This window comes from Podarcis gaigeae, assembly GCF_964106915.1.
Source record: "Podarcis gaigeae genome assembly, chromosome: 3".
NCBI classification, from domain to species: domain Eukaryota; kingdom Metazoa; phylum Chordata; class Lepidosauria; order Squamata; family Lacertidae; genus Podarcis; species Podarcis gaigeae.
The window spans coordinates 24,476,565-24,503,946 of NC_139680.1; the positions used below are offsets into that span (position 1 = coordinate 24,476,565).

General features: G+C 42.2%; 1 protein-coding gene across 8 annotated transcripts in view; it reads right to left on the reverse strand.

Moving 5' to 3' along the window:
• Positions 1–27,382, reverse strand: part of DLGAP2 (DLG associated protein 2) — a 395,404-nt gene that overhangs the window by 147,097 nt on the left and 220,925 nt on the right. For 4 of the 8 annotated variants that reach the window (XM_083730088.1, XM_083730083.1, XM_083730086.1 and 1 more), the window contains one exon: positions 10,199–10,231. The exons of the other annotated variants lie outside the window; for them this stretch is intronic. In XM_083730088.1, coding sequence (XP_083586214.1) covers positions 10,199–10,231 — 33 coding nt within the window. The remainder of the gene's footprint in view (positions 1–10,198; positions 10,232–27,382) is intronic. 8 annotated transcript variants of the gene reach the window in all.

Consider the following 27,382-nt stretch of genomic DNA (forward strand, 5'->3'; position numbering starts at 1 on the left):
TACATGTGCAGTATGTGGCAGTAACCTGCATTGCAGGGGGTTGGACTAGATGACCCGCAAGGTCCCTTCCAACTCTACAATTCTACGATTCTATGAAACACAGTACCACCACAAAGCTCTACATTTAAGTATTAATACATATGGGTTTTTTAAAAAATAATAATAATGCAGTTATAAACATGGTTACATGCTTCTGTCCATGTGCTGGTTCCTTTAGGAAACCTGGGGTGTATAATAATAATAATAATATTATATTATAATAAATGTCAGGTAGTTGTTTATCTCTTTGACATCTGATGGGAGGGCGTTCCACAGGGCGGGCGCCACCACCGAGAAGGCCCTCTGCCTGGTTCCTTGTAGCTTTGCTTCTCTCAATGAGCGAACCGCCAGAAGGCCCTCGGCGCTGGACCTCAGCGTCCGGGCAGAACGATGGGGATGGAGATGCTCCTTCAGGTATACTAGGCCGAGGCCATTTTGGGCTTTAAAGGTCAGCACCAACACTTTGAATTGTGCTCGGAAATGTACCGGGAGCCAATGTAGGTCTTTCAAGACCGGTGTTATGTGGTCTCGGCGGCCACCCCCAGTCACCAGTCTAGCTGCCGCATTCTGGATTAGTTGTAGTTTCCAGGTCACCTGCAAAGGTAGCCCCACGTAGAGTGCATTGCAGTAGTCCATTGCAGTATACCTCGAATGTGTGCATAATAATGCATGTAATAGGTGTCAGTAAGCAATGCGCAGCACATCCACAGCCACCTCCTCTGCAGCAATGCTGTTCATCTGCGCGGCATGTACCACATTATGTTTTTCCCACAGCACTGCCCTTTTCATACCTTCACTTTCCCACCTTTACAGCAAGGGAAGACTAGGCTTCAATGTTTTCTCATCACCTCTTCTAACAGCTTCAGAGAGCTGGTAATTTGCCTCTCCCGACTTCTTTATTCTCGCAGGTTATTTTCAGAGAAGATAATGCTTGCCTGGGAAAGAACTATTATCTAATTTTTTTTGGGGGGGGGGCGCGAAGTCACATTCAGATTTGAGGAACGCTGCAAAGGCTGCAGTCTTCTTTTTTTTACAAAAAGTGGTAAAGAAATAAAAACATACGAAAAATATCTTTAAAAAAATTAAATCCTATTCCCATACAGAAGCAGGCTGGGAAACATGTCAACGTAAAAGGCTTGTTGAATGACGACCATTTTCTAATAGGTGCCCAAAAGGCAACAGAGAGGATACCCATCTAATATGGGGTCCTCACTTCAGGATCACATTCACCCAGTGCTATACCAGCTGCACTGCTCCCAGTGGAGTACAGGATCAGGTTTAGGGTGCTGGTTTTAACCTTTAAAGCCCTATACGGCCTAGGACCCTCGTACCTATGGGACCGCCTCTCCTGGTATGTCCCACGGAGAACCTTATGGTCTTCAAACAAAAACATCTTGGAGGTCCCGGGCCACAGAGAGGTTGGACTGGCCTCAACCAGAGCTAGGGCTTTTTCGGCTGTGGCTCCGATGTGGTGGAACGCTCTGTCACAAGAGACTAGGGCCCTGCGGGACTTGACATCTTTCCGCAGGGCCTGCAAGACAGAGCTGTTCCACCAGGCCTTTGGCCAGGGCACAGCCTGACTCCCTCCTTTGGCAATCCTCACAGAACTCTAGCCCAACTCTAGCCACATTAATCTGATTTGAATTGATTTTATAATGAAATGATTTTAGAATGTTGTATCAATTTACTGTTGTTAGCCGCTCTGAGTCCGGCTTCAGATGGGGAGGGCAGGATATAAATAAAATTGTTGTTGTTGTTGTTGTTGTTGTTGTTGTTGTTGTTGTTATTATTATATTCAAATAGAGATCATTCAAAAGGAAAGGTGCAATTGGACCTCCTACTTTGTGCATAATGATAAGAGGCCCTCACCTGCACAGTGCAGTGGTCAATCAGGTATATAAGGGGTGAGACTCTCAGATATCTTGGTCAGCTGAAGCCATTGGAAGCGGCCACTCAAGAGATTTAGGGTGTCATCAGTACAGTACACTGATAATACCTAGCTCTACATCTCTGTAACATCTGACTCAGGGCACAAATGGTCAATTGCCTGATTTAGATGTGGTCAAGCTCTTCCCAAAAAGAGAGGTTCATAATCTGGAGGCAATCATAGATCCATTTTTGTCTCTAGAGGCACAGGCGGTTAGGAGTCCGTGCTCTGAATGCTGAGACAGCTATGACCATTTCTCGTCCATGTGCTGGTAACCTGTTGTCCATGCTCTGGGTTACTGCAATGTGTTCCCCGTTGGGCAGCCCCCGAAGTGGGACTGGAAGATGCAGCTGGTGCAAAAAAGTGGCAGCTCAGCTGCTCATTAGGGAAGGGATATTCCCAACACACTACCCTACTTTGGAAATAATTGCACTGGCTGCCAATTAGCTACTAAGTTCAAGGCACTGAATTTGATGGGCAGAGCTTTATAAAGTTCACAGGCGTCTCACATAATTGGGGACAAGATGGTAACCAGCCGCACACCACAGCACAACTGCAAAGGGGCCGAAAGACGATCACTCACTGCTTTTCTCTGAAACACATTTTGGAGACAGGACTGGAACTGCTGTAAAACAGTGCCTCCAATAACTATCCCACTCAGTCAGCTCAGAAGGATACTATGGTCAGTGGTATCAAAAGCAGATGGAAGACCTAGTAAGAATAAGAGGGTCACACTTCCCCTGTCCTCCTGATAAAGGTAATCCATCAGGGCAACAAAAGCTGATTCTGTCCCATAACCAGGCCTGAGCCCACATTACTATTTAACTTTTCTACATTTAAGTGATGGCTATCTCTGAGATCAGTTTTGCATTTCCCCCCTTTTTGCATTCATTTCCCACACCAATCTGCAATTTTTTTAAGAAACTGCAAAAAGTCAAATTATTTTTGTATGTATTTGTTCTCTTTGTGTATTTGTGTGCATTGTACCCTAAAATATACATTTCCAAATGCATTTCAGGCTTCTCTTGAAGATCACTTTTGCCAATAGGTCTTTGCAGCTGACTGATATAATTTGTATTATTTTTAAAGGTGTTTTATGTCCTATTGTTGTGCACCACCCTAATACATTATGATATGGCATAACAGAAATGCTTTTGTTCATTTATTTGTAAATAAAAGCCACTTCCGAGCAAGAGAGGAGGTAGGGTTGCGGGCCTCACGCCCTCCCCGTGTGCACGGGGGCAGGCTCACAGCCCCCACAAGACTGGGGGAATCCTCGGACGCGTCATCTCCCTGGCCAGCCAATCAGCTGGCCTGGGAGGCATGGCCTGCGCTATTTAGGGCTGGTGCGGCCGAGGATTTCCCTCTTTCTTCGCCAGCTGCTTCAGTTGTCCCATCCCTTCCACCCTTTAGTTTTGGTTCTCTGACTTTGCTATGGACTTTGGTTGGTCGCCGTCAAGGGGCCTGGTAGGAATTTTTCCCACTTGGCAAATTGGCACCAGCCATTTGGTTTTTTGCCTACCTTGTAGCAAACCGTTACAACTTCCTCGGTCTTGGCAGTTAGGCATTGGTAGGGGTATTGTCATGCAGATGAGAGAGGGGGGAGGAAGCGCAATCACCTTCCCCCATAACAATTACTGTAATCAATAAAGTTGTGGCCTATTTTCGCCCATTAACCTTAAATACAGTGTCTTGTGTCTTTATTTCTGAGGGGGAGGCGGGAACTCGCCACGCAACTGCATCCTACCAGGATCCGGAGCAAACTTGTCTAAGTGCTGCATGCTGTTTAAAAAACACAGTAGTCTCTCCTCCAATATATTTATTTCCCGCCTATTTTGGCCAGATCATGCTCCATATATCTTTCTACAATAAACCCCCACCATGCTGTTAAACTGATGATTTATTTGCAGTGACACTGGAGTCACTGAGAGATGAGCCAATGTAGTAGGATAACATTAAGGAAACAAGCATTTCAAGGGGTTGGACTAGATGACTCTTAGGGTCCCTCCCAATTCTACATTTCCATGATTCTATAAGTCAGGCATAGACAAACCCGGTCCTCCAGATGTTTTTTGGGACTACAACTCCCATCATCCCTAGCTAATAGGACCTATGGTCAGGGATGATGGGAGTTGTAGTCCCAAAACATCTAAAGGGCTGAGTTTGCCTATGCCTGCTATCAGTATTTCCCAAAAGAGGGGGGAAATCCAGTGATGTCAGTTAGCATCCCAATCCAATCCCTTTTAATCAAAATCTCTGAAGTGACTTCATTTTTTAATATAATGCAGCTATGATATTTGCTTTTGAAGGCTGTTTTCCATGCTAGGCTTCATAGGGCATAGCTTCAATTCCCCTAGATTCTGCTAGAGCTGGTTTGGGTTTTTTTGCTAGAAAAATATGAGTACAAGTACATGCATGACATACTGAAAGCCTTGAATGTTAAAAGCCACATATGTTTGAATCTTTGCATTAAAGTGGGCGTCGTTTTGTGTTATTTGCTGCAAACTAATTACTATGCTAGATCCAGTGGAAAGAGGATGGGTTAAAGGGATATAACTGTTCTTTTCCAAAAAAAAGGGGGCACGATAACAGGCTTCCGCAAAGTCTTTATGAATGCTTTGCTGTCAAGCAGACTACAATGCATGCATTATATGCTGCAATGCAGCATTAATTTATGTGCTGAGAGTTTTATCCATTTTCACTCCTTGTACATTTTTAATGTGACTGTTTGATAACACAGTTTTGGGGTGTTTTCCTAGCCATTCCTACGAAGAATAGCTTTTTCTCAAAATGTGTCAGGACTGTGATTTTTTCCAGTAAACATCTGCCGGTACCTCTTTATTTCTCTCTTTTTGGTCAGTTAGATCTCCATATAAAATGCTTCACATCCAAGGCATCAAACGGAATGAACACATGTTGTAAATGTCCACAACAGGATAAAAACACCCTTACCTAAAAGAACAATTAGCTACTTTACGTTGATGCTGCAGTTAAGATAATCAGATGTTAGCTATTCATTTTAAACACACACACACCAAAACCATACCCTCATAAGCTTTTTACTAAAGGAAAACAAAATGCATGAGTAAGGTATCAGGGGGTCTAATTAAACTTCATAGGAAGTAACACTGGGAATCATTGCAGACTCTGGATACCATCTTTGTATACTTGGACAACTGAACTATAAATATTGTATGTTTAATATTCTTTTGGAGTCATTGTCAAAAGATACTGAATAACACCCAACATTGTGCAATCAGAGTAGGACTTTCCCTTTGCTCATACCTGCAGAAGCATCACTCCGCCCCAAAAGGTGAGCACCCACTTAGATATTATCCATTACCTTGAAAACCCTGACCATCAGCACAATTATAACTAACAGGAAAATCCTAGGTATGTTTATTCAAAGTAAGTACTAGTGACTTCCTCCCAAGTAAGATCATAGCTGTCAACTTTCAGATTTGAAAATAAGGGATCATCAGCCTCACCTGTCCCAGGGACAGTCTACAGGATATCTAACAATCCAGGATAGCAGCGGGAAGCAGTGGAAAACGGCGCTGGAATAAGGGAATTTCCCACAAAAAAGGGAAGGTTGACAGCTATGGGCAAGATGGGTATAGCATTGCATCCTAAACAGAGGTCTACTGGATCCCAGTATCTGATTAGGAAAGGGCTTTTTACAAGAGCTGATGGGATCACAAAAATGTCGTGATTAGCTAGGGCAGTATTTGTATGTCCTTTATGGATGCTTTAAATAATTGCATAGTGTGCTTTTGCCCTTTTTTACATTGGTTGTAATCAGTACCACTAACTAGAGACAACCAGAAGATGAGCAAGTTGTTGTGTTTTACTGTCCTAACTAAAGAAAAACGACAGAGGCAAGTATTCAAGAATTATATTCAGACCTCCCTATCTGTCAAGCTAATCCTCTGACAATATAACAAATGGAACACATTTGTGGTTTAAATATGGGTTATTATAATAAAAGCAAAATGATGCCATATGGTCTTAAATCTTTGTAACAAGCAGTTTAACAATTATAGGCAGTGCAATATCAGTATCTCTTGCAATTTTGTGTTAGCAATTTCCCACATTTTATAGTTTGAGGATGTGGCCAGAAACCAGCCATCGTGCAACATTGCAGGGGAAAATGTACTTATTGACAGCGATGCTTCTGAAATTCTCGTCTGCTTTTCTGGTCTAATTTAAGCATTCCAAATGATTTGGTCCGATTTTCAAAGTAGATTCAATGCATCAGGAACCCCCAACTTTTAAAAACTCATTTTTTAAAAAAAACTTTTTACAAATCTTGCCCATGCCTAGATTTTCATAATTTTTGGTGCCTTCTTTCATTTGTGACATTTCCCTCCTCTGTGCTGCTGATGCATGGGGGAAAAAGTGGGAATCAGATCTGGCATGATTGCTAAGTATGATTACATCAAAATTATTTCTGTTGGGCATTTCACTGAAGCACACATGCACTTGTCCCAGGGTCCCTGGTGGGAAAATGATGCTGTGTGCCAATGAATGAATGATATAGATCTGCAGGGCTCCCACTGTCGGCCCTGAAGATGGATCTGTGCAACTTCATGGAATCTCCGTAATCAGCAGAGGAAAACCTTCTGTTTCTGTGTGCTGGGGTTGGGGGCAGTTGTAGCCATAAAATATAGTGAATAAACTAGTACATCAAACACATTTCTAAGTAGGGTTGTTCTTCAGTTGATGTAAATGTCTGTAGCTCTACTGAACTGCTGAGTTATTGTCATGAAGAACAAAGTTTATATTGCATGTTAGAAATATTAACTGGAAAGGGTGCCAACACTGGAATAAGGTTTTAAATGTTTTCGATATACAATATAGAGCAAAATGATCGCAGAATGGAACCATGGTCTTAAATAATTCCACCTAATCACTGTTATACACCAGTATGTTTCTCTGGGCTCCTTTGGGAGGTAGAGTGGGATATAAATTTAATAAATAAATTGATAGATGATGTTATACTAAGATACTTGCCCCAAATATGGACTTCAGTGTAACATTAGAATTACTGAACTCATTGCAGAAAATGTTTTTAAGCCACGGCCTGGTTCAGATACAAGAGAGCTATAACCAGCACCAGCTTTGCTTCTTTCCTTTCCAGCACTTTTGTGCATCAGAAGAGGAGATTAGAAGCATCCGTCTGCTGTTTTGGCCGCACCACAGATTTCTTCCATGTAGATGAAGGGAGAAGAAGTGTGCAGCCCCAAGATTTCTCATAGCTCATTCACATAATGGGGAGCCATGGTTTCCCATTACATAGCATTACACAAGTGACAAACCGCAAGACCTTTTGAAATAAACAGGTGCATTTCTCGCACCCTCCCAAATGGATCCGCCAATGAATTTAACTGTAACTGCAAGTACTGTTTATTTTTATTTTTAGAACGCTTTTGAAATACTAGAGCTTCAGCAGGTCATTCGTGGGAAGGAAAAGAATTTTTCAGTGCTGCATGAACAGTGAGCTTCTGTGCGTTGATTATGTAAGTCGGGTTCTCTTGGTTGACCATACTGATTATAGAAGCAGAGAACCAGAGAGCTATGCTGTGAAGGACATTGGTCATAAGAGAAATACTATTCAGGAAATACATCTATTGTACTTAAATGTTCATGAAGATGTCAGAGGCATTTTTTTAAAAAAAATCTGATGTACTCTGATTAATAACAATATTCTGCCTTTTGTGAAAGTAGCTGGCCACATCTACAAGCTTTTGTATAAATTGCCTTCTGTAAGGATTTGCTCTTGGCTATAAAACCCAATTTCATGAAATGTCACATGTAATTAGCATACAAAACCTGAACAGATTTTTCTTTTAAGTGAACATTAGGAATTTTTGTTTCCACTCACCTCCATGGTTTCACTATCTTCATGGGTCTTTCCCTGATTTCTTGATTGCTCTCTCCTAAATGTTTTGTGACTCTCCTGCTTCTACTCTCCGCATTGGCCTGCCTTTCCTAATATGTTGTCTTGGGACTTTAATCTGCTATCATGATTTCAGTTTATATGTACATACATACTGACTACTCTCAGATCTCATTCAGAGCTTCCAAGTGTAGCCGACAGTATCTCCCCCTAAGCGAAGTGGCAAAGACAAAATTCTTAAGGCTTTCCACCCAAATTCTCTTTCTGCAGCCTGGCATTTTCAGGGATTTGCACAGAGCCTTACATTTCTCACATTCTTCCTCTCCACATATCTAGGTATCTAGGCCCCTGCCTCTTCAGCATATCCACAAACTGTCATATCCTTCATGTCTAAATCATCATCACTAGTGCTGTGATTCTCTCTCCAAATCCTGGTACAACCTTTACCTGGTGATTGTCTCCTCAAGCCATCTGTTAAAATTTTCACTCTGATGAGGCCATCCTGTTTTGTCCCTGAGCTGGTTTCTCTGGTTTACCTGGAATACTCTTTCCTTCCCTATCTCCCCTTTCCTTCTCCATTTAACATGAGTTTATACGTTTCCCTGCCAGTGCATGTGTGGCATTTGATAAGCGGGCATCGTTTTCTAAACTGAAAGGGTATTTTAAAGGTGCATATAACAGGAATCAGATCCCTTTACACAGATGTAACCACACACAGGTCCAGTTCACATGCAACAATAGGAACAAGAAACTTCTGTTTTGATTTTAGCTTAAGCACAGTTTAACATTACACCCAAAGCCTAAACTGTGGAGAACCTTAATTATGGTTAGCTGATAACTCATGGTTTGAAATTGGCTTGTTTCCACTAACTATATTTAAGACTAACATTGGTTTGTCTGGGGTCAGCTATCTTGCAGAGCTGTGGTTAGTCAAAAATGGAAGGGAAAGAGTCAGATGTTGGGGGTGGGGTATGCTGCTGCTCAAGGGTTACTGTGGCTTGTTCTCTTAACACTAAGCCACAGTGTTATCTGTGAACACAATGCAGTGTTTCCCTTAATGTTGTGGAAGTGGGGATTATTGGGTTGAATTTGTCTTTGTTTTTATTATGTATTTTGTGTTTTTTTATGTTGAAATTTTGGGTTGTAAACCACCCTGAGATCTACAGCTATAAGCCGGCATAGAAATTTAACAAACAAACAATTTCAAAACAAAACCAATACAGTGGTACCTCGGTTTAAGAACAGCCTGGTTTAAGAACGATTTGTTTTACAAACTCCGCAAAACCGGAAATAGTGTCTTGGTTTGAGAACTTTACCTTAGTCTAAGAACGGAATCCGAACGGTGGAAGGGCACTGGCGGTGGGAGGCCTCATTGGGGAAAGCACGCCTCGGTTTAAGAACGCTTTCGGTTTAAGAACGGACTTCCGGAATGGATTAAGTTCATAAACCAAGGTACTGCTGTACCTGTTTTAGAGTGCCCCTCCGTGTGATGAGCTTTCATGCTTTTCAGTAAAATAGGTTTGGGGCTCTGTGGGGCTTTCCCCATTCTCATCCCCCCCAATCTATTCTTAAGACATACAAAACTTGCCTCTAATCGGCGCTGAATCCTAAATCAGCACAATTACAGTTAGTAATAGGCAGGGCAGCCAGTTGTAACGAAAGAGGGTACTCTGTTTTGACCTCTTTGCATGTTAGGCCATTTCCCACTGATCACTTCTATAAGAACCAAAACGGTTCCTATATAATTGCCACAAACAACAAGGCGATTAATATAATGTGTTTAGGTGTTCCGGCCCTTTTAAATATTTTATTTTAGTTCTTGTGGAATTAATATTAAAACGACTATCTTGAATATTCATGTATGTGTCCATATTTGTGTATGTGTATACAGGGGTGGGTGGGTGGTTGTGGGCGCGTTCACCCACCCACATATCTTTTACTAGGCAGCAGGCAAATATTATTGAAACCTGCATCCAGTTAATTCCAGAAGGAATTTGGTTTGTGTAGTATAAAGCTTTGCATCTGCATTTTGATAGACACTATATAGAATGTTATCATTTTCTTGCTCCCAGGCAGGCCTTTTTTACAGGGATAACTCACAGGAACTCAGTTCCAGGGCCTCTCAGGTGAGCGTCATTGCCATTCTAAGAGAACAAGGGAGGCATTCATGGTGAGTTCCGACACCTCTTTTTCTAGAAAAATAGAACCACTCAGACATGTTGCAGGTAATAAGACATGCAGGATGTTAACAGAAGCATACATACACACACAAACTCACAAGCACAGTGTAACACACATGTGCAACATATATTCCGCTCTAATGGCAACTTTACCTGAAAATGCATTCCCTGTTAGAGAATCCAAACCTAAAAATTAAAGCAGCAGAGGAAAAGGAAAAGAACACAAAAAAACCTTTAGCACTAGTTTGAATCCAATAAGAACTTCTGTCATGGCAAATTATAATCAGCGTGTGAAATGGATAAGAAACTGAACTGCAGTTATCTGGATCAATACACTGTAAGTTATACATTCAGCAAAAAAAAAGTGAATTTTTAAAGAAGTCAATAGAATCACTTTCACAATAGGTATTTAAAGAAGCCTTGCAATGGTTTCCTCAGTCATTATCCTGGCCAACTTTTTGAGATAGGTCACAGTTATTCTCAGACTACAGATGAAGAAGTAAAACTGTTCAACTCAGCCCAGTTGCTGTATTTGAACCCAATTCTTCCCGGTGCAAGTCCAATGTAACAGCCAGGCAGTGGTTCATACAGTTTCTTTTAGAAAAGCATTGCATGTAGTAGATGAGGGTTATGTGGTTTGTATTTGTAGAAATAAATTTACAGTCAACTGTAACAAGACCCTCAAGCCAGTATACAGAAAACAAAACACCACAAAAGGATAACAGGATCAAAACAAAACATTAAAAAACAAGAAGAGCAGCATTAAAGCAATCAGTCGAAGATTAAAAACCAATAAAGCCCAAATAGAATACAAATGGTTTTTTTTCTGCCGGCATAAATATATATATATATATATATATATATATATATATATATATATATGCAGGTTTTGGTGTCCTCGGGTGTCTTCCCGTGTAAAAGTTGGGGTGTCTAGGCGACGTTTCGACGAGGTCTCACTCGTCATCTTCAGGCTGGTGCTTTCGGCTTCTTGTTACTGGAACAAGAAGCCGAAAGCACCAGCCTGAAGATGACGAGTGAGACCTCGTCGAAACGTCGCCTAGACACCCCAACTTTTACACGGGAAGACACCCGAGGACACCAAAACCTGCATTCCTGTACCCGTGAAAATCTACGAAAGCATATTTATATATATATATATATATATCATTCCTAAATTGTCAGGGTATTCATATTAACCCCCAACTCTGTTCTGCTCTGTTGCATGGATTCAGTTGTTGTTGTTGAAATATTCATATCCTACCTCGCCCACCTTATGTTATACTGAACATAATGTTCTTCCACATTAAACAGGTCAAAACTGGCAGGTTCAGTGCTGTGTATTCTGAGACCTCAGAGCGGGTAGAGGAAACTTAGCCAAACCAATCACTCATGACTTACCAGCAAAAGAGGTCTTGACCCAGAAGTTTGACCCAACATGGTCCTTACTCTTCACTGCTCACACACCTTAAAGTTATGCAGAGGGGTAGAGTTTCCTCTACCCACTCTGATGTCTTCTACTGAGTAGAATGGGGCTTATACCCAGGTAAGTGGGTATGACTGCAGCCAAAATTATGTAAAATAGATGAACCAAAGGTGATTACATATTGAGGGGCAGTGCTGCATATTTGGATAGTACAGGAGTTATGCAAGATCATTTCCCTCCTACCCCATCAGTGACTGCAGACTGCTATTAGTTCCCTCAGCGGTGTCAGAGAAGTGGAGAATCAACTGTACTATTTGTGGTAGATGTCAATTTGGTCAAATGTTAAACGATGCCTTGAAAGACTAATTTGTTGCTGGTTTGTACAATAATCAGATTCAGGAAAAAGTTACTAGCTGTCTCAATACAAACGCTCAACAGCAGTTGCCAGTTGTGTTATAGAACTGCAAATAAAGATTTGGGTTGGGGGTTGTTTTTACCTCCCTTGTAAATCGTGCCTTAAGAAAGCTTTTACTTTAAAGGGAAAGGTATGAATACCTTAAAACAAACAAAACCAGTAAACAGGAATTCCTTAATCAGCAGAAGCCTGGGAAAAGATTGTGCCCATATTATTTGTGCTGGGAGGGACTGATGAGCCTGGCAAACTTGCGGACAATGCCAGACGGCAAGGCACACAATAATGCACCACACATGGCACCTCAATCCATGACAACAGCTGGGCATCAGAGAGGAAGGAGCTTAAGTGTTGAATAGGGAAATGGAAGTGATCAAGTTCCTGCCTTACATATGGAGTAAGAGAAAGCAGTTGGGTTGTGCTCCTGATTGAAGGAGTTATCATATCAACCAGGTGGATAGTAGATCCAGTGATTCTGTGGGGAGATTCTATGACAATGAACATTCATCTTCATTCACCCCGATTTGACTGTGGGGTATTTATACATCATACTTGTTGATCATTTCATCACTTCAATGCTTTTCAGTGCATTTCCATGTCACTTTCCTTATTGCAGAAAGCTATTTCTTTTTCAAAGTGGATTTGTTGCATTAGGAAGACAACGCTTTTAGTGCATTTTCATTGTGCAAACCTAAACTTTCTTGTATGTGCTTGAATCCCTTCTGAAAAATTCTGTTCGTCTGGAGGCACCCTGAACCTTCCTATCTTCAGATATCACAGTTCTGCAAGGCTATTTAAGTGGAAACTGGAATGTTTCTTATTTCACGTGACAAGAGGAGTAGAAGATCAGTCTGTTATCTCAGTCATGTCCATGAAGGCATGCTTGCCGAAGTAAAGTCCAACCCTGGCAAGAATGGAGGACTCCTGCTGGGTTGTCAGATTGCATAATGCCTGTATGTAGTATCACCCTATAAGGTAACTTTAACCAGACTTCCACAACTTCCTCATAAGAAGTCATCAGAAGCCCACATTCCCAGCATATCCACACTCCTCTCTCAGTGACATCTACGCTGGCTTGGTCATGTCCACAGAAGGGGAGATGGTTGGGTCCCCAAGGATGTGCTCTATGGGGAGCTGGCTTCCAGCACCAGGCCCACTGGCAGACCAACTCTATGTTACAAATATGTCTGCAAACATGACATGAAAGCTGGGAATATCAACCCTGCCATGTGGGAAACCCGACAACCTCAGTGCCTGGAGAGAGGCAGTCAAGTTGTGTATCCAGAGCAGTGACCAGAGGAGTGTTGGTGTACCATGCTGGGCTTCGTAGCCAACTTGGGAAAATGCCAGGCAGCTGCATTCTTCCCCCTTAAGTGCCCCTTGGGATGATCCATCACTTCTCCATCCCGATGTGCTTCTGTGACACTTATCCGAAGATATGTGCACACAATACTGTAGCAGAGTCCAAGCAGAAACTAGGCATAGAGGTGTGGAACCTAAGCTAGTTTATTGTGTACAAGATCAGGTGTTACAGAACAAAGGAAACATGGCTCCTGTCTCCTTCTTCTCCGGGAGAGAACAGAAAAAGCAAAAGTACAACATAATGGAACAATGTAAATGAACTTCTGTTCTCATGACTCCAATAGTATGGAATGTCAACACAGAAATGTGATGAAAACAATCACACATCAGCAGCAGAGAGAATGAAATCCCAACAAGGAGGAATCACACTCGTTGTTGTTTAGTTGTTTAGTCGTGTCCGATTCTTTGTGACCCCATGGACCAGAACATGCCAGGCACTCCTGTCTTCCACTGCCTCCCGCAGTTTGGTCAAACTCATGCTGGTAGCTTCGAGAACACTGTCCAACCATCTCGTCCTCTGTTGTCCCCTTCTCCTTGTGCCCTCCGTCTTTCCCAACATCAGTGTCTTTTCCAGGGAGTCTTCTCTTCTCATGAGGTGGCCAAAGTATTGGAGCCTCAGCTTCATGATCTGTCCTTCCAGAGAGCACTCAGGGCTGATTTCCTTAAGAATGGATAGGTTTGATCTTCTTGCAGTCCATGGGACTCTCAAGAGTCTCCTCCAGCACCAGAATTCAAAAACGAATCACACTACTAGTAGCTAAATAATATGAGGGCCCATAGTTCTGTGTTTATGACATCCCAGGCTCCATCCCTGACCTCTCTAATGGAAGTTCCTACATCGGAAGGGCTAGGAAAGACCAATATTTAGACAGCAGCAGTCTAACAGAGCAGGAAATATTGTGCATGGTGTCATGCAGAAGGGAAAATGCAAGGGTTGCTGTCAGCACATAAGCATGTAGTGTTAGCATCCCACGATCCATTAGCCTTTGTGTATAGAGTGCCAACATGCAAACTCTACATATGGTACGTGCACCAGGGATCTGGTTTAAATTTGATGCTGGCTGCCTAGAATCCCACATGAGTAAAGTTTGTTTGTTTATGTGTTTACACCTGCTGGAACATTTTAAACAAGACTTGCAGCACCTGCCTACCAGCTATAATGACGAAATAAATATAAATGCAGAGGGGAGGGGGAGCAAAAAAGAGAGAGACTGGTATGTGCAGGTTCTGAAGAGCAATGTAGCCGAAGCACTTGATTTTATGAGTACTAATAAGGTGAGTGTCAAGATAAAGTAGCTTTAGTTTGTTTTACTACATGCATAGTTAATGTGAACAGCTGCATTTCTCTTTCTCCTTGTAGCCAAGTCTAATGTTGGGCTGGAGTGTGTGTGAGTGGATAGGTTGGTGGTCACTTTTACTGCAAATCTCTGATGCAAAGAATTAATTGGCCTTAGTTCGTTCAAAGCAGCTGAGCCTATTGGGCCCACAAATCAGGCTACTTCCTCTTATTACTTTCAGAAGCACAAAAGGATGCCATTTGACACCGCTTGAGGAGGGCAGTGGAAAGTTTTTCCTTAAATAAAGATAAATACAGCTTGCTGCAGTTCCCAGCTAGACGTCAGTATATACAATTACCGCAGTTAACAACGGAATGAAATCTCTGCCGTGTGACTATATATTAAGTGTTTGCTTTGGGGATTCTAGCAGCTTCCCTTGAGAGCCGAGGACCAGGAGAACCAGCAATATTACTTGTTATTAAGCAAAATCTCTGAATTTGTTGAGCTGCTGCTCAATTAAGCAAACATCATCAGGTACAATACATGCCCCCGCATTTCATTTTGGCTAATACACGACTGTAGTTAAGCACCAGCCACTACGTTCCTTGCATGCAAAATTTGATAGTTGGGGGCGGGAGGAGAGGGAAGAGAGAAGAATAAAGGTGCAATCAGTAAGAGGGCTTTCTGTTTCAGCAAACAACCCATCCCTTCACAGCATGGGTGTTATGGCCGTGGATGTAATTAGCCACCAGTTGTAAGAAGTTCACATTACAACAACATCATAACCAACAGCAAAAACTGCTGCAGGGCTTTCTGAACTTTACACAGTAGTTTTAAAAAGTCACCTTACATAGCTGTGCAAAGTTTTCCCACAGAGACCATCTTACGTTGCTTTCTGGAACATAAAAGGCAATGCAATTTCGGCATAATTTTGAGCATGAGGATGATACATACTTGCCATGTTACAGTACCCACTATTTCAGCAGAGTTGACATAAATCACCCCTGTTATGCCCAGGTCACAATTATTTATATATATTAAAATGTAATAATTAGTATATTTATTGTACATGGGTGGTAGCTTGAAAGCATCAGATGTATCTGGTGAAGTCTCTTAGGTAAGGTAAAGGGACCCCTGACCATTAGGTCCAGTCGTGACCGACTCTGGGGTTGCGGCGCTCATCTCACTTTATTGGCCGAGGGAGCCGGCGTACAGCTTCCAGGTCATGTGGCCAGCATGACTAAGCCGCTTCTGGCAAACCAGAGCAGCACACGGAAACACCGTTTACCTTCCGGCTGGAGCGGTACCTACTTGCCCTTTGATATGCTTTCAAACTGCTAGGTTGGCAGGAGCAGGGACCGGGCAACAGGGTGCTCACCCCATCACGGGGATTCGAACCGCCGACCTTCTGATCGGCAAGTCCTAGGCTCTGTGGTTTAACCCACAGCGCCACCTGCATTCACGGTGAAGTCTCTTACTGTGGTGTAAAAATCTCATATGCTCAGAAGTGCTAATCTTTACTTCATTCCTTTTCTTTCTTTTCATAATTGATAGGTCAGTTTAACTGAATTTTTTATCAGCCTCATGGTTGTTGTGGATCTGAACCCTGAAATCCCGAGGGATTCTAATCCAATGCTCTAACCACTATGCCACGCTGTCTTCAAAGAAAGGATTTGGAAGACAGCTATAGATAAGATGACTGCATGTTCAGAAAGTATAACGTATGACAAAAGGCTAAAGAAGTATCGACAAATTTAGCATATAGAAGACAATAGTATATGTCACTATAATGTTCAGATATTTAAAAGGCACTTGAACAAAAGGGAAGGAAAGTTTGTTCACAGTGTCCTCTAGAGCAGTGTTTCCCAACCTTGGGTCCCCAGCTGCTTTTGGACTACAACTCCCATCATCCCTAGCTAGCAGTACCAGTGGTCAGGGATGGTGGGAAATGTAGTCCGAAAACAGCTAGAGACCAAAGGTTGGGAAACACTGCTCTAGAGCAGTGTTTCCCAACCTTGTGCCTCCAGCTGTTTTTGGACTACAATTCCCATCATCCCTTGCCACTGGTCTTGCTAGTCAGGGATGATGGGAGTTGTAGTTCAAAAAACAGTTGGAGGCACAAGGTTGGGAAACACTGCTCTAGAGTGGTGTGTGTGTGTGTGTGTGTGTGTGTGTGTGTGGAATCCATAAAGACGATGCGTATTTTAAACATTAAGAAAAGCTTCCTATTTTGAGGTGCTCTCAGCAAATTTGAAAAGCGAACTTGAAGAATCTCCTTCCTTGGAAACTTTCTAGGAAAGGCTATATAGGCACCTTGTGTGCATGTTCTAAGTAAAAGATATCCTATTTTAGGGCAAGGATTTTTAGGCAATGCTGAAGTCCAGCTGAACAAGAGAGAATATATTTGGCATGTTTGGAGTCTCAGATTCAGTGCCTCTCGATAGCAAAGATCTCTGGGTGAACTGGTGACATCTTTTAAAATGGGCTACTTTTAATAATAATAATAATAATAATAATAATAATAATAATAAATTTTATTTATATCCCGCCCTCCCCAGCCGAAGCCGGGCTCAGGGCGGCTAACAACACTAAAACAGTACAACATTATAAAACATTATAAAAATGAATTAAAATCAAAATTAATGGCAACCATAAACTAAAGTCTTATAAAGATTGCCAAAGGAGGGAGTCAGGCTGCAGCTTTTAAAATGAGGCTGCATTTTAACCTGTATTTTAAATTGGTCCCCCCCCCATTATGTTTTTACTGTAATTTTACTGGCCAGGGAGGGCGGGGTATAAATAAAAATTATTATTATTATTATTATTATTATTATTATTATTATTATTATTATATTATTATTATTATTATTATTATTATTATTATTATTATTATTATTATTATTACCACCTTTCAAGTTACATACAATTGGAACGCTGGTTTGCTTTGTGCGTGGTATCCTTTCCCTATGGGTTTACCTTCCAACATGTAAGGATACATAATTCTAACACCTTGCCCACTAGATGTTTGTATGCAATAACAATTCTAGTTTTCTATGCAAGTGGAGTGGCATTGATAACTGCTGGTAGCTCCCAAGATGCAGCTTAACGACAGCCTCTAGAAAAACGACTGGACAGATGTGCGAAAAGAGATAGCGGCTTTCTGTATCGCATAAAAGTGGGAAAGTATTATCATTTTGAATGAAACCAGCTCTGCAACGCCTGGCTATAATTTCCGAAAGGTATGGCAAGTCTTTGGAACCCAACATGAAGCAAAAGCAGCCCCACTTCTGGGGAAAAAACAAAACAACGGATACTGAAGTTTTTGCATGCTACAGCTAGCGTGAAAGCTTTGCTACGGCTTGCAGAAACGCCTGTGCATTATTCATTAAAGGAGCATTTCTGAAGCAGCAGCAAAAGCACTTCTTGCTGTCAAGGCAATTCCCAAACCAAGTTCTAATCAGCAGTATAGCTGCTCCTATTCATCACAATTCTACTTTTGGGTCCCCAAAGGCTCCTGCCACATTGAGTAGTTTGGGGATGTTCACCAAACTGGCCAAGCCATTTGCAACTCTTTTTCTTTTTAAAGGGTGGTTTACAATCTTCATGTGGATTAATTTTGTTTAAAGTACTGGTAATGAAAACCAATGCTATATAAAATAAAATGCTATATATAAAATGACTAATTTGCGGAGGGCAGATTACAAAGCACTAAAAGTAAGGACCCTGCAACAGTGTAGAGTGCTTCTGTGCAGGATTCCTGGCAGAAGTAGCTGGTGGAGCTTCAGTGTTAGTTTCCTGGCAGTGGCATCACTGCTGGCAGAGCTGATCCGGTGCCCCCACTTTATGCAACAACCACACCCCACAATTTTCATGTCACTGTCTCCTCTTCCCTTCAGGTAAGCAGCAGTGACCCAGCTGCCAGCAACTGAATTTCTGCCACACCAGGCAAATTACTTTTAGACAATCCATTTCATTCTCTTCTGGTTTCCCTCTTATTTCTTTTAACCTGACAGAATGGAGTGGACATGCTTGCTCCCAAATCCCAAATACTGGATCTCTCCATCTTTTAGGCTTTCTTCTTAAGTTCTTCCTTCCTAAAGTTTTTGCAGTCCTGCTAACTTTGAGGTAGGGAAGGCTGAATCTGCCAGTTTTAGTTTTTCTCAGTTTCTATCAACCAGTTCAGTTTTCTACAATTCCACATCAGCTTTTTTTGAAGTCCTTGTGAAAATTTTAATGCGAAATTTAATGCAAATTTCTCCAAAAAAATGTATATTTTCCTTTGCATTTTTTGCCTTTGCTTTTTGCATTTTTTTGCACATTTTGCAAAACAATTTCCCACAATATAACACATATACTGCATTTTTGTATACTATTTTCATTTATACAGTATATGCATTTTATACATACTTTTAAAAAGGTCCATTTAAGTCCAGTCGCAAAAGACTCTGGGATTGCGATGCTCATCTCGCTTTACAGGCCGAGGGAGCCGGCGTTTCTCTGCTTCTGCAGACAGTTTTTCCGGGTCATGTGGCCAGAATGACTAAACAGCTTCTGGCGAAGCCAGAGCAGCTCATGGAAATGCCGTTTACCTTCCCACCAGAGTGGTACCTATTTATCTACTTGCACTAAATGCATTTGAACTGCTAGGTTGGCAGGGTCTGGGACCGAGCAACGGGAGATCACCCCGTTGCCGGGATTCAAACTGCCGACCTTCCGATCGGCAAGCCCAAGCAGCACAGTGGTTTAAACCACAGTGCCACCCGCATCCCTATACATGCTTAACCCTGTATTTATATTTCTACACACATTTTTGCTGGAGACGGGCAAAACTATTCTGTTTAATTTCATCTACATTTTTAAGCAAACCAAACTGATTCACGCATTCTGTAATAATATGAGTTAAAATGGAGTTATGCTTCAGTTTTTGCACTTCTCTTTTAAAAACAAACAAACAAATTTGTACAGTACTGTATCAAGATGCACATTAGAATATGTATTTTGGGTAAAATGTGTTTTAAAAGGCACATTTTCTATTTAAAGATGTGAATTCAAAATATTGCCAAAGTTTTGCATTAAAAAGCAGAAAGATTGATGTAGAAATGCAAAGGAAGGGACTTATGGATGAGCACATTTGAAACTGACACAGACTAGAAATAGACTTATCCCTCTACCCCTACTAGGAATGTCTTCAATATACAGTGGTACCTCAGCTTAAGTACTTAATTCGTTCTGGAGGTCCGTACTTGACCTGAAACTGTTCTTAACCTGAAGCACCACTTTAGCTAATGGGGCCTCCTGCTGCCGCTCCACCGCCGCTACATGATTTCTGTTCTCATCCTGAAGCAAAGTTCTTAACCTGAGGTAATATTTCTGGGTTAGCGGAGTCTGTAACCTGAAGCGTATGTAACCTGAAGCGTATGTAACCCGAGGTACCACTGTAGCGAGACATGCTCCTGCAGAAGGGTGGATTAAATTACTCTTAAGGTCCCTTTCAGTACTCTGAACCTGTAACTAATACTAATGGCTACATTTGATCTCCAAGCAGCACCTTTCTGAGCACAATGTTTGCAAATCTGAAAAATATGAATGCCATCACAGTTATTGAATATTACATTTTGTCATGCTCTTAATCAAAGCTCTGCTTTTTCCAAACCAGAGTAATTGTTTTATCAATGCCCCTTTTGGCTGATGGTGAATGGGGAAACATCAAGCTAAAAAAACCTTTGAAGTTTCCCTGTGTTCACATCATCTTGAAAAGTAAATGGGGCTTTAGGAAATTTCTGCCGCTATTTTAACACATGATAAAAGGCAGAGGGATGGCAGAATTGCTAAGAACTTTTTGTTCTTTTTGGTTATTGAGAATCATTAAAGATCTATGAAGTACCCAGATATACTTGTCAAACAGATGCCTAATAGTCAATCCTCACATATTAATTTTGAAACCACTACAATGAGACAAGTTATTTCTGTAGTTAGAATTGTAAATGATATTGTACATGATATGCTTGGTGATGGTCTGCGGTTGTGAAAATTTACGTGGCATCACTTATGGAAGGGAAATCAAGCAAGGCAGACACACACACACACACTGCTCAGTCACCTAGGCTTGCCAGATTACAGCCCAGTGATTTGCACTATGCATTTAGGTAGTGGTTTTCCATTGCAGTAAGAGATAAGATGCCATGCCTTGTGCTGTATGCTCTTATTTTGTCATTTGCCAAGCACTTCCCACTGCATTGTAAAGATCTGAGATCCTCCTTGTTGCCATAAGTAGGAGTTAATACACAAAAGGAGTGAGGTGGGGTGGAACAGAGGCGAGAGAAGTAACGGCATCCACATTTCCCTCTACATAAAGACATTTTAAAATGCCCCTGCCATATAGGTTTCTGGATTGCAATTTAGCAACTAACCCTACCAGTGCCTTAAATGGGAGGGTCAACCCGAATTTTCGTAAAAGCAAGACCTCTGCTGTCAAAGTAATGATGCAAATGACCCAACAGAATTACATGAGAGGTGAGGTGGGTTTACAGGTAACAGATATTTCAGGATCCTTCAGAGGATGAGATGTATGGCTCTTAAAAGGAAATAATTTGGGGGAAAATATGGCAGAATGTGGGATGCGGGTGGAGCTGTGGTCTAAACCACAGCCGCGGTGGGGTGAGCTCCCGTTGTTCGGTCCCAGCTCCTGCCCACCTGACAGTTCGAAAGCACGTCAAGTGCAAGTAGATAAATAGGTACCGCTCCGTCGGGAAGGTGAATGGCGTTTCCATGTGCTGCTCTGGTTTGCCAGAAGCGGCTTAGTCATGCTGGCCACATGACCCGGAAGCTGTCTGCGGACAAGCACCGGCTCCCTTGGCTTATAGAGCAAGATGAGCGCGCAACCCTAGAGTCGTCTGCGACTAGACCTAACGGTCAGGGGTACCTTTACCTTTATGGCAGAATGTATTGGTAAACAAAATACAATAGAACGGAAATCCAAGGGAGAGTTGCCACACTGAAGATATGGCACACTGAGTAACTTAGGAATGTTATCATTAGCAGTTAGCTAATGGACTTTGCTTTTTATTTAAGCACAGCCAATTAATCTGTTCTGTTCCTGATTTAAGTCATTCTAACCTATTTTTAAAGCTTTTAATGATGGGGAGCCTACAATAATTTGCTCCCTTGCCTAACTATTCTTGGAAACATCCTTCTTATAAATTACCTAAAGCCTTCCTTATTCAGTTCAAGCCAAGAACACGATGCATAAAGTTTGGAATAAAATGCTTAATTAGTATTATTATTTGAGGTATTTAGTGTTATAAGGAAGAAAGAACCAAGCTGTATAGTACACTATTAATCACATACGTTAGCACTGGATTTTCCCTATTAAAAATCTAGTTTGTAATCACAGGCTAGATCACATAACACTTTCCATGTACCTGACGTGGAAAATAATTGTAACAGTAGCTTGAGCCATTCCTGTTTACAGACATTATCAATGGGAAATGGGGCCAGGGCAGACCATGTTTACGTGAGTTGCCCGTAACAATGGCAATGTCAATGTCAATAATAATAATAATAATAATAATAATAATAATAATAATAATAATTTATTTATACCCCGCCCATCTGGCTGGGTTAACTCAGCCACTATGGGCGGCTTCCAACAGAATATTAAAATACAATTGTCTATTAAACATTAAAAGCTTCCCTAAACAGGGCTGCCTTCAGATGTCTTCTAAAAGTCTGGTAGTTGTTTTTCTCTTTGACATCTGATGGGAGGGTGTTCCACAGGGCGGGTGCCACTACCGAGAAGGCCCTCTGCCTGGTTCCCTGTAACTTGGCTTCTTGCAGTGAGGGAACCACCAGAAGGCCCTTGGCACTGGACTTCAGTGTCTGGGCAGAACGATGGGGGTGGAGACGCTCCTTCAGGTATACTGGACTGAGGCCGTTTAGGGCTTTAAAGGTCAGCACCAACACTTTGAATTGTGTTTGGAAATGTATTGGGAACCAGCGTAGGTCTTTCAAGACTGGTGTTATGTGGTCTCAGTGGCCGCTCCCAGTCACCTGTCTAGCTGCCGCATTCTGGATTAGTTGTAGATTCCAGGTCACTTTCAAAGGTAGCCCCACGTAGAGCGCATTGCAGTAGTCCAAGTGAGAGATAACTAGAGCATGCAGCACTCTGGCAAGACAGTCCATGGGCAGGTAGGGTCTCAGCCTGCGTACCAGATGGAGCTGATAAACAGCTGCCCTGGACACAGAATTTACCTGCGCCTCCATGGAGAGCTGTGAGTCCAGAATGACTCCCAGGCAACGCACCTGGTCCTTCAGGGGCACAGTTACCCCATTCAGGACCACAGAGTCCTCCATACCTGCCTGCCTCCTATCCCCCCAAAACAGTATTTCTGTCTTGTCAGGATTCAACTTCAATCTGTTAGCCGCCATCCATCCTGTATCACATCTGTCTATATCACAAAGAACATCTATATGACATAGAACATCTGTATATCATATACTGGTTGGATGTAGAGGAATGGTGAGAGGAACCAGCTGGGAAACCCTCAAGGAAGAAGGCTTAGAACCGAGAGAGTGGTGGTGGGACAACGGTGAGTGGTTGGAGCAAGAAGACTGGGAAGACGAGGTGTTGGAAGCTGGAGGGGTAATCAAGCTTAGTGATCTGGAAGATTGTGGCAGTCTAGAATCAGAGGCAGAAGCTGATGCAGGAGGGGAGGGAAGCTAAGAGGCAGAGATGGCTCAGGCTTGTGAAGAGACCTGGGTGCCTCCCCCTCCTGCCTCAACAAGCTCCCCTCCCCACTTGTCTCCCAGAACCAGAAGAGGGCTGAAATGGGTGGAGGGGAGGTTGGCTGCCCACAGACACAGTCTCTGATTGCTTGGGGAAAGCTGTAAGGGGGATGGGAACTTTCAGTTTCGGCATCTGAATGAGCAGCTGTGCTCATTAGGCCTAGCACTCAGTCAAGTCTGTGGAGATCATGTTTTTGCCAACAAAAAATGCTTGTGTTATACTGTATCACAAAGTACATGTGTGAAATGCAAGGAAGGAAATGTTATTTCATTTGGAGCTATCCTTGAGGTTGGTCAGGAGACTGTACCGAGCGCAGGGCATAGTGGCTAGGTTCATTGTGGAGACAAACTACCACCTGAGTGCTGTTTGACTCAAGTCCCTGCTTGAGGGCATTCAAAAGGCATTCGGCTGGCCAAAGTGGAAAAGAATGTTGGAATGTGATGGGCCTTTGGGCTGTTCCAGCAGGCATCTTCTAATTTCTTTACTGAGGTGAGAGCATACAGTCACTTGCAAGGTGTTAAGTACAAAAACACCCTCTGCTAGTTTACACAGTAATTTACCCTGCCCAGGAAAACAGCAACGGATAAACGAAATCTCAACATTTATCTTACCACATCCTATCCAAATGTATGTTCAGATCACCCACTATGCACTGAATGAATGAAAAATGGCTACTGCTAGCTCAGAGGAACAGGAGCCAGAAGAAGGAAGCGGTAGGGTAAGATTGCCAGATATCCATATTAAAGTGACAAGCTTTAGAACAGAATACCATAAAAAATAAGCAGGGCACCACAAGTAGGATCCTTGACACAGCACCTTCCTGTTCTTTAAGATCTAGCTACAAGAATTTTCCTGCAGTCCCATTCTCTGTTAGACTGCTGACCATCAGTGAAGATATATTTTCAATACTGAGGACAACCTTTCTGATTGTGTGTGGGAAGGGGGGGGGGAACCCATTGGATCTTACAGAGCTGTCAAATTTGAACTTGATTACATGAAAAGTTTTGAATTATTAAAAAAAGAAAAGAATGGCTCAGGTTAATTAATTCTGTGATTGAAATAGAAAGTCAGAGAAAATATGCATTGATCTGCCTAATTGAATTAAGCCATATAATGTGAACATTAGCCAGTGAATGATGTCGAAGAAAAAAACATCTAGGCTAACCACAAATCCATCCATTTTTAGTATTTGGCTGTGGCATATTTTTGGAGGAAGCATGGCAGTTTGTTTGTTTTTTTAAAATTAAATTAAATGATTTTTATTTCATTTTTTAAAATATTGAATACATCTAAATTCATTCTAATCAAACAGTCAGTATGAAAGTGGTTCAGTGTGGAACCTTGCAGGGATTAGCCAGGCACAATTCCTTAAAACAACAACTCGCTTTTGCTACTGTGATACATGCTGTTGTTATTCCTGTTCTTGCTGCAAATCTAGCTTCAGTTCAGTACTGGAATCTATCTGTCTCGAGAGACAATGGAGTGCAACTCCAAGGGTGAAGTCAAACTGCTGCATTTGCAGCACCGCAAGCCTCGTCAGTGTGTATGGGTTGCCCAGACAACAAGACCCCTCACCGATGTCGTCCAAAGGAAAGCAGGGCAATACATTTGGCACCAGTTTGGATCCAGCAGTTGCCAGAATCAATGAATAAATGGAGTATTAAGAAGTTTGGCTTGTTGTTGTTTAGTCATTTAGTCGTGTCCGACTCTTCGTGACCCCATGGACCAGAGCACGCCAGGCACTCCTGTCTTCTACTGCCTCCTGCAGTTTGGTCAAACTCATGCTGGTAGCTTCAAGAACACTGTCCAACCATCTCGTCCTCTGTCGTCCCCTTCTCCTTGTGCCCTCCATCTTTCCCACCATCAGGGTCTTTTTCAGGGAGTCTTCTCTTCTCATGAGGTGGCCAAAGTATTAGAGCCTCAGCTTTCCAATCTGTCCTTCCAGTGAGCACTCAGGGCTGATTTCCTTCAGAATGGATCGGTTTGATCTTCTTGGAGTCCATGGGACTCTCAAGAGTCTCCTCCAGCACCATAATTCAAAAGCATCAATTCTTCCGCGATCAGCCTTCTTTACGGTCCAGTTCTCACTTCCATACATCACTACTGGGAAAACCATAGCTTTAACTATACGGAGCTTTGTTGGCAAGGTGATGTCTCTACCCCTTCATGGATCACTGCCTTGTCGTGGTGAAGGGGCTTGAATAACTCAGAGAAGCTATGAGCTATGCCGTGCAGGGCCACCCAAGAAGGACAGGTCATAGTGGAGAGTTTTGACCAAACGTGATCCACCTGGAGGAGGAATTGGCAAGCCACTTCAGGATCCTTGCCAAGAAAACTCCATGGACAAAGACAACAGGCATATCAAAGTTTGGCTTACATGGCTTTAAACCAGGGATGGTGTGATGTGTGTTCCTCTGAGCCTAATTCAGACTTGAACTTTAGTGGATCAGAACAGGACATGATAGTAAGAGTCCTTGGAACCAGCTATTCTCTCCAAATCCGCTACACTCAGTTAGTCTAATGATAGACCATTATTTTTTTTTGGAATGGGGAGGGGGGAAGCATAAATCCCTCACCACTACTGCTTCTTTTAAATATAACAAGGGAGAAAGGGAAGTGAGGGAACGTATTTGGGGACAGAGGGAGGATGCCATGGGAATTTGAGGGGGGGATGATCTCCAGATCTTTGGCTTGACTTCTCCCCCCCCTTTCCCCCTCAAAAAAGTATGTTTCCAGTACTTGTAGAACCTAAGTTAGGAGGGAAAATGTAGAGGCACAAGTCTTCTCATTTTTGTGTGCGAAAACTAGCCTATTTCCTCTTTCTGTGTTTTGTGTTAGCATCACCCACCCCCATGGAGAGTGGTGGATTGCATTGGGATAACAGGAGTGCAGGGAGGTAGACAGGAGTTGTTTCTGCTTCCAGTTTTTCCACTTTGGGTGGGGTGGGATGGTTGGGGGGGGGGAAGAATGCTTAGAAAACTGCTGATCCTCACAACCTTGGAAGGCTCGCCCACCACTAGCATGAACAAAGCTGATAAAGTGCATTTTCCTGCCTTAAAAAGGCTTTTAGGTCTTAGTAGCAGAATCTCTGATTTACTGTTGTAGGCATATTTCTATTTTGGAAGGAAATTTCCCCTCAAGTCAGATTTGCCAGCAGGTCTAGAAATTATATATATATATATATATATATATATATATATATATATATATATATATATCTTGCCCTAGTGTAAGGTTGGCTGAATTACTTGACCCAGTTATTGATGCTTGCAAGTAGTACCTCTAAGTCAGCATAATTTGTCCATTCTGGTGGTGGCAAGCGAACAGCCTGGCTGCTGTGGGCTGGCTTCCCCCCCTCTTTTGTTTTTTAATGCAGAAGGTCATGCATTACAACGGCATGATATGATCTTGCAATCTGTTCCAGCCCTGTGATTATGTGATTGTTCTTTTTCAACCAACAGGCTACTCTGAAAAGAGGGAGTAAATAAAGGCATTCAAAACCCCTTTGGGTCAGTAGCAGCTGTGGGCTTGTTTGATGGGCTATGCTGCGATGCCTTTCATCTGTGACGCCATGGGCTGAACTGGCTGTGTGACTTTTGATGCCTTGTGTCTTTAACTCAAGCACAGATTGCTGGTTTTCTTTTCTTTTTTTCCAGCAGTTGCTACTTGGGTGCCAAAACCCAGTTTCCCAAGCCAAATCCACACTGAGTTCAGTCATATAGCCATGCTGAGAGGCAGTCATGTGACTAGATCATTCTGAGGCCAGAAACCAGTATGGAAAAATCTCAGCTGTCTAACTCGACATGGTTTGAACAATATTCCTTAAACCTGCAAGGAAAATGTATTTAGTACTTGAAGCGAACTTCAATATGAAATTCCAACAATTTGGGGAAATGTATCTGTGCACTTTCTAATGTAGGTGGTTCCATTTTCATTTGACTAAAATAACTTTAAATATGGGAGCAAAATATAACTTGTGACTAAAGAGTACTAATTTCCTTTCAGGTTTCGTCAGCTGTGTTATGTGATCGTGGCCACGCTAGTTACTTAGCAACCGAGTTTCTAAAGAGGAAGTCTT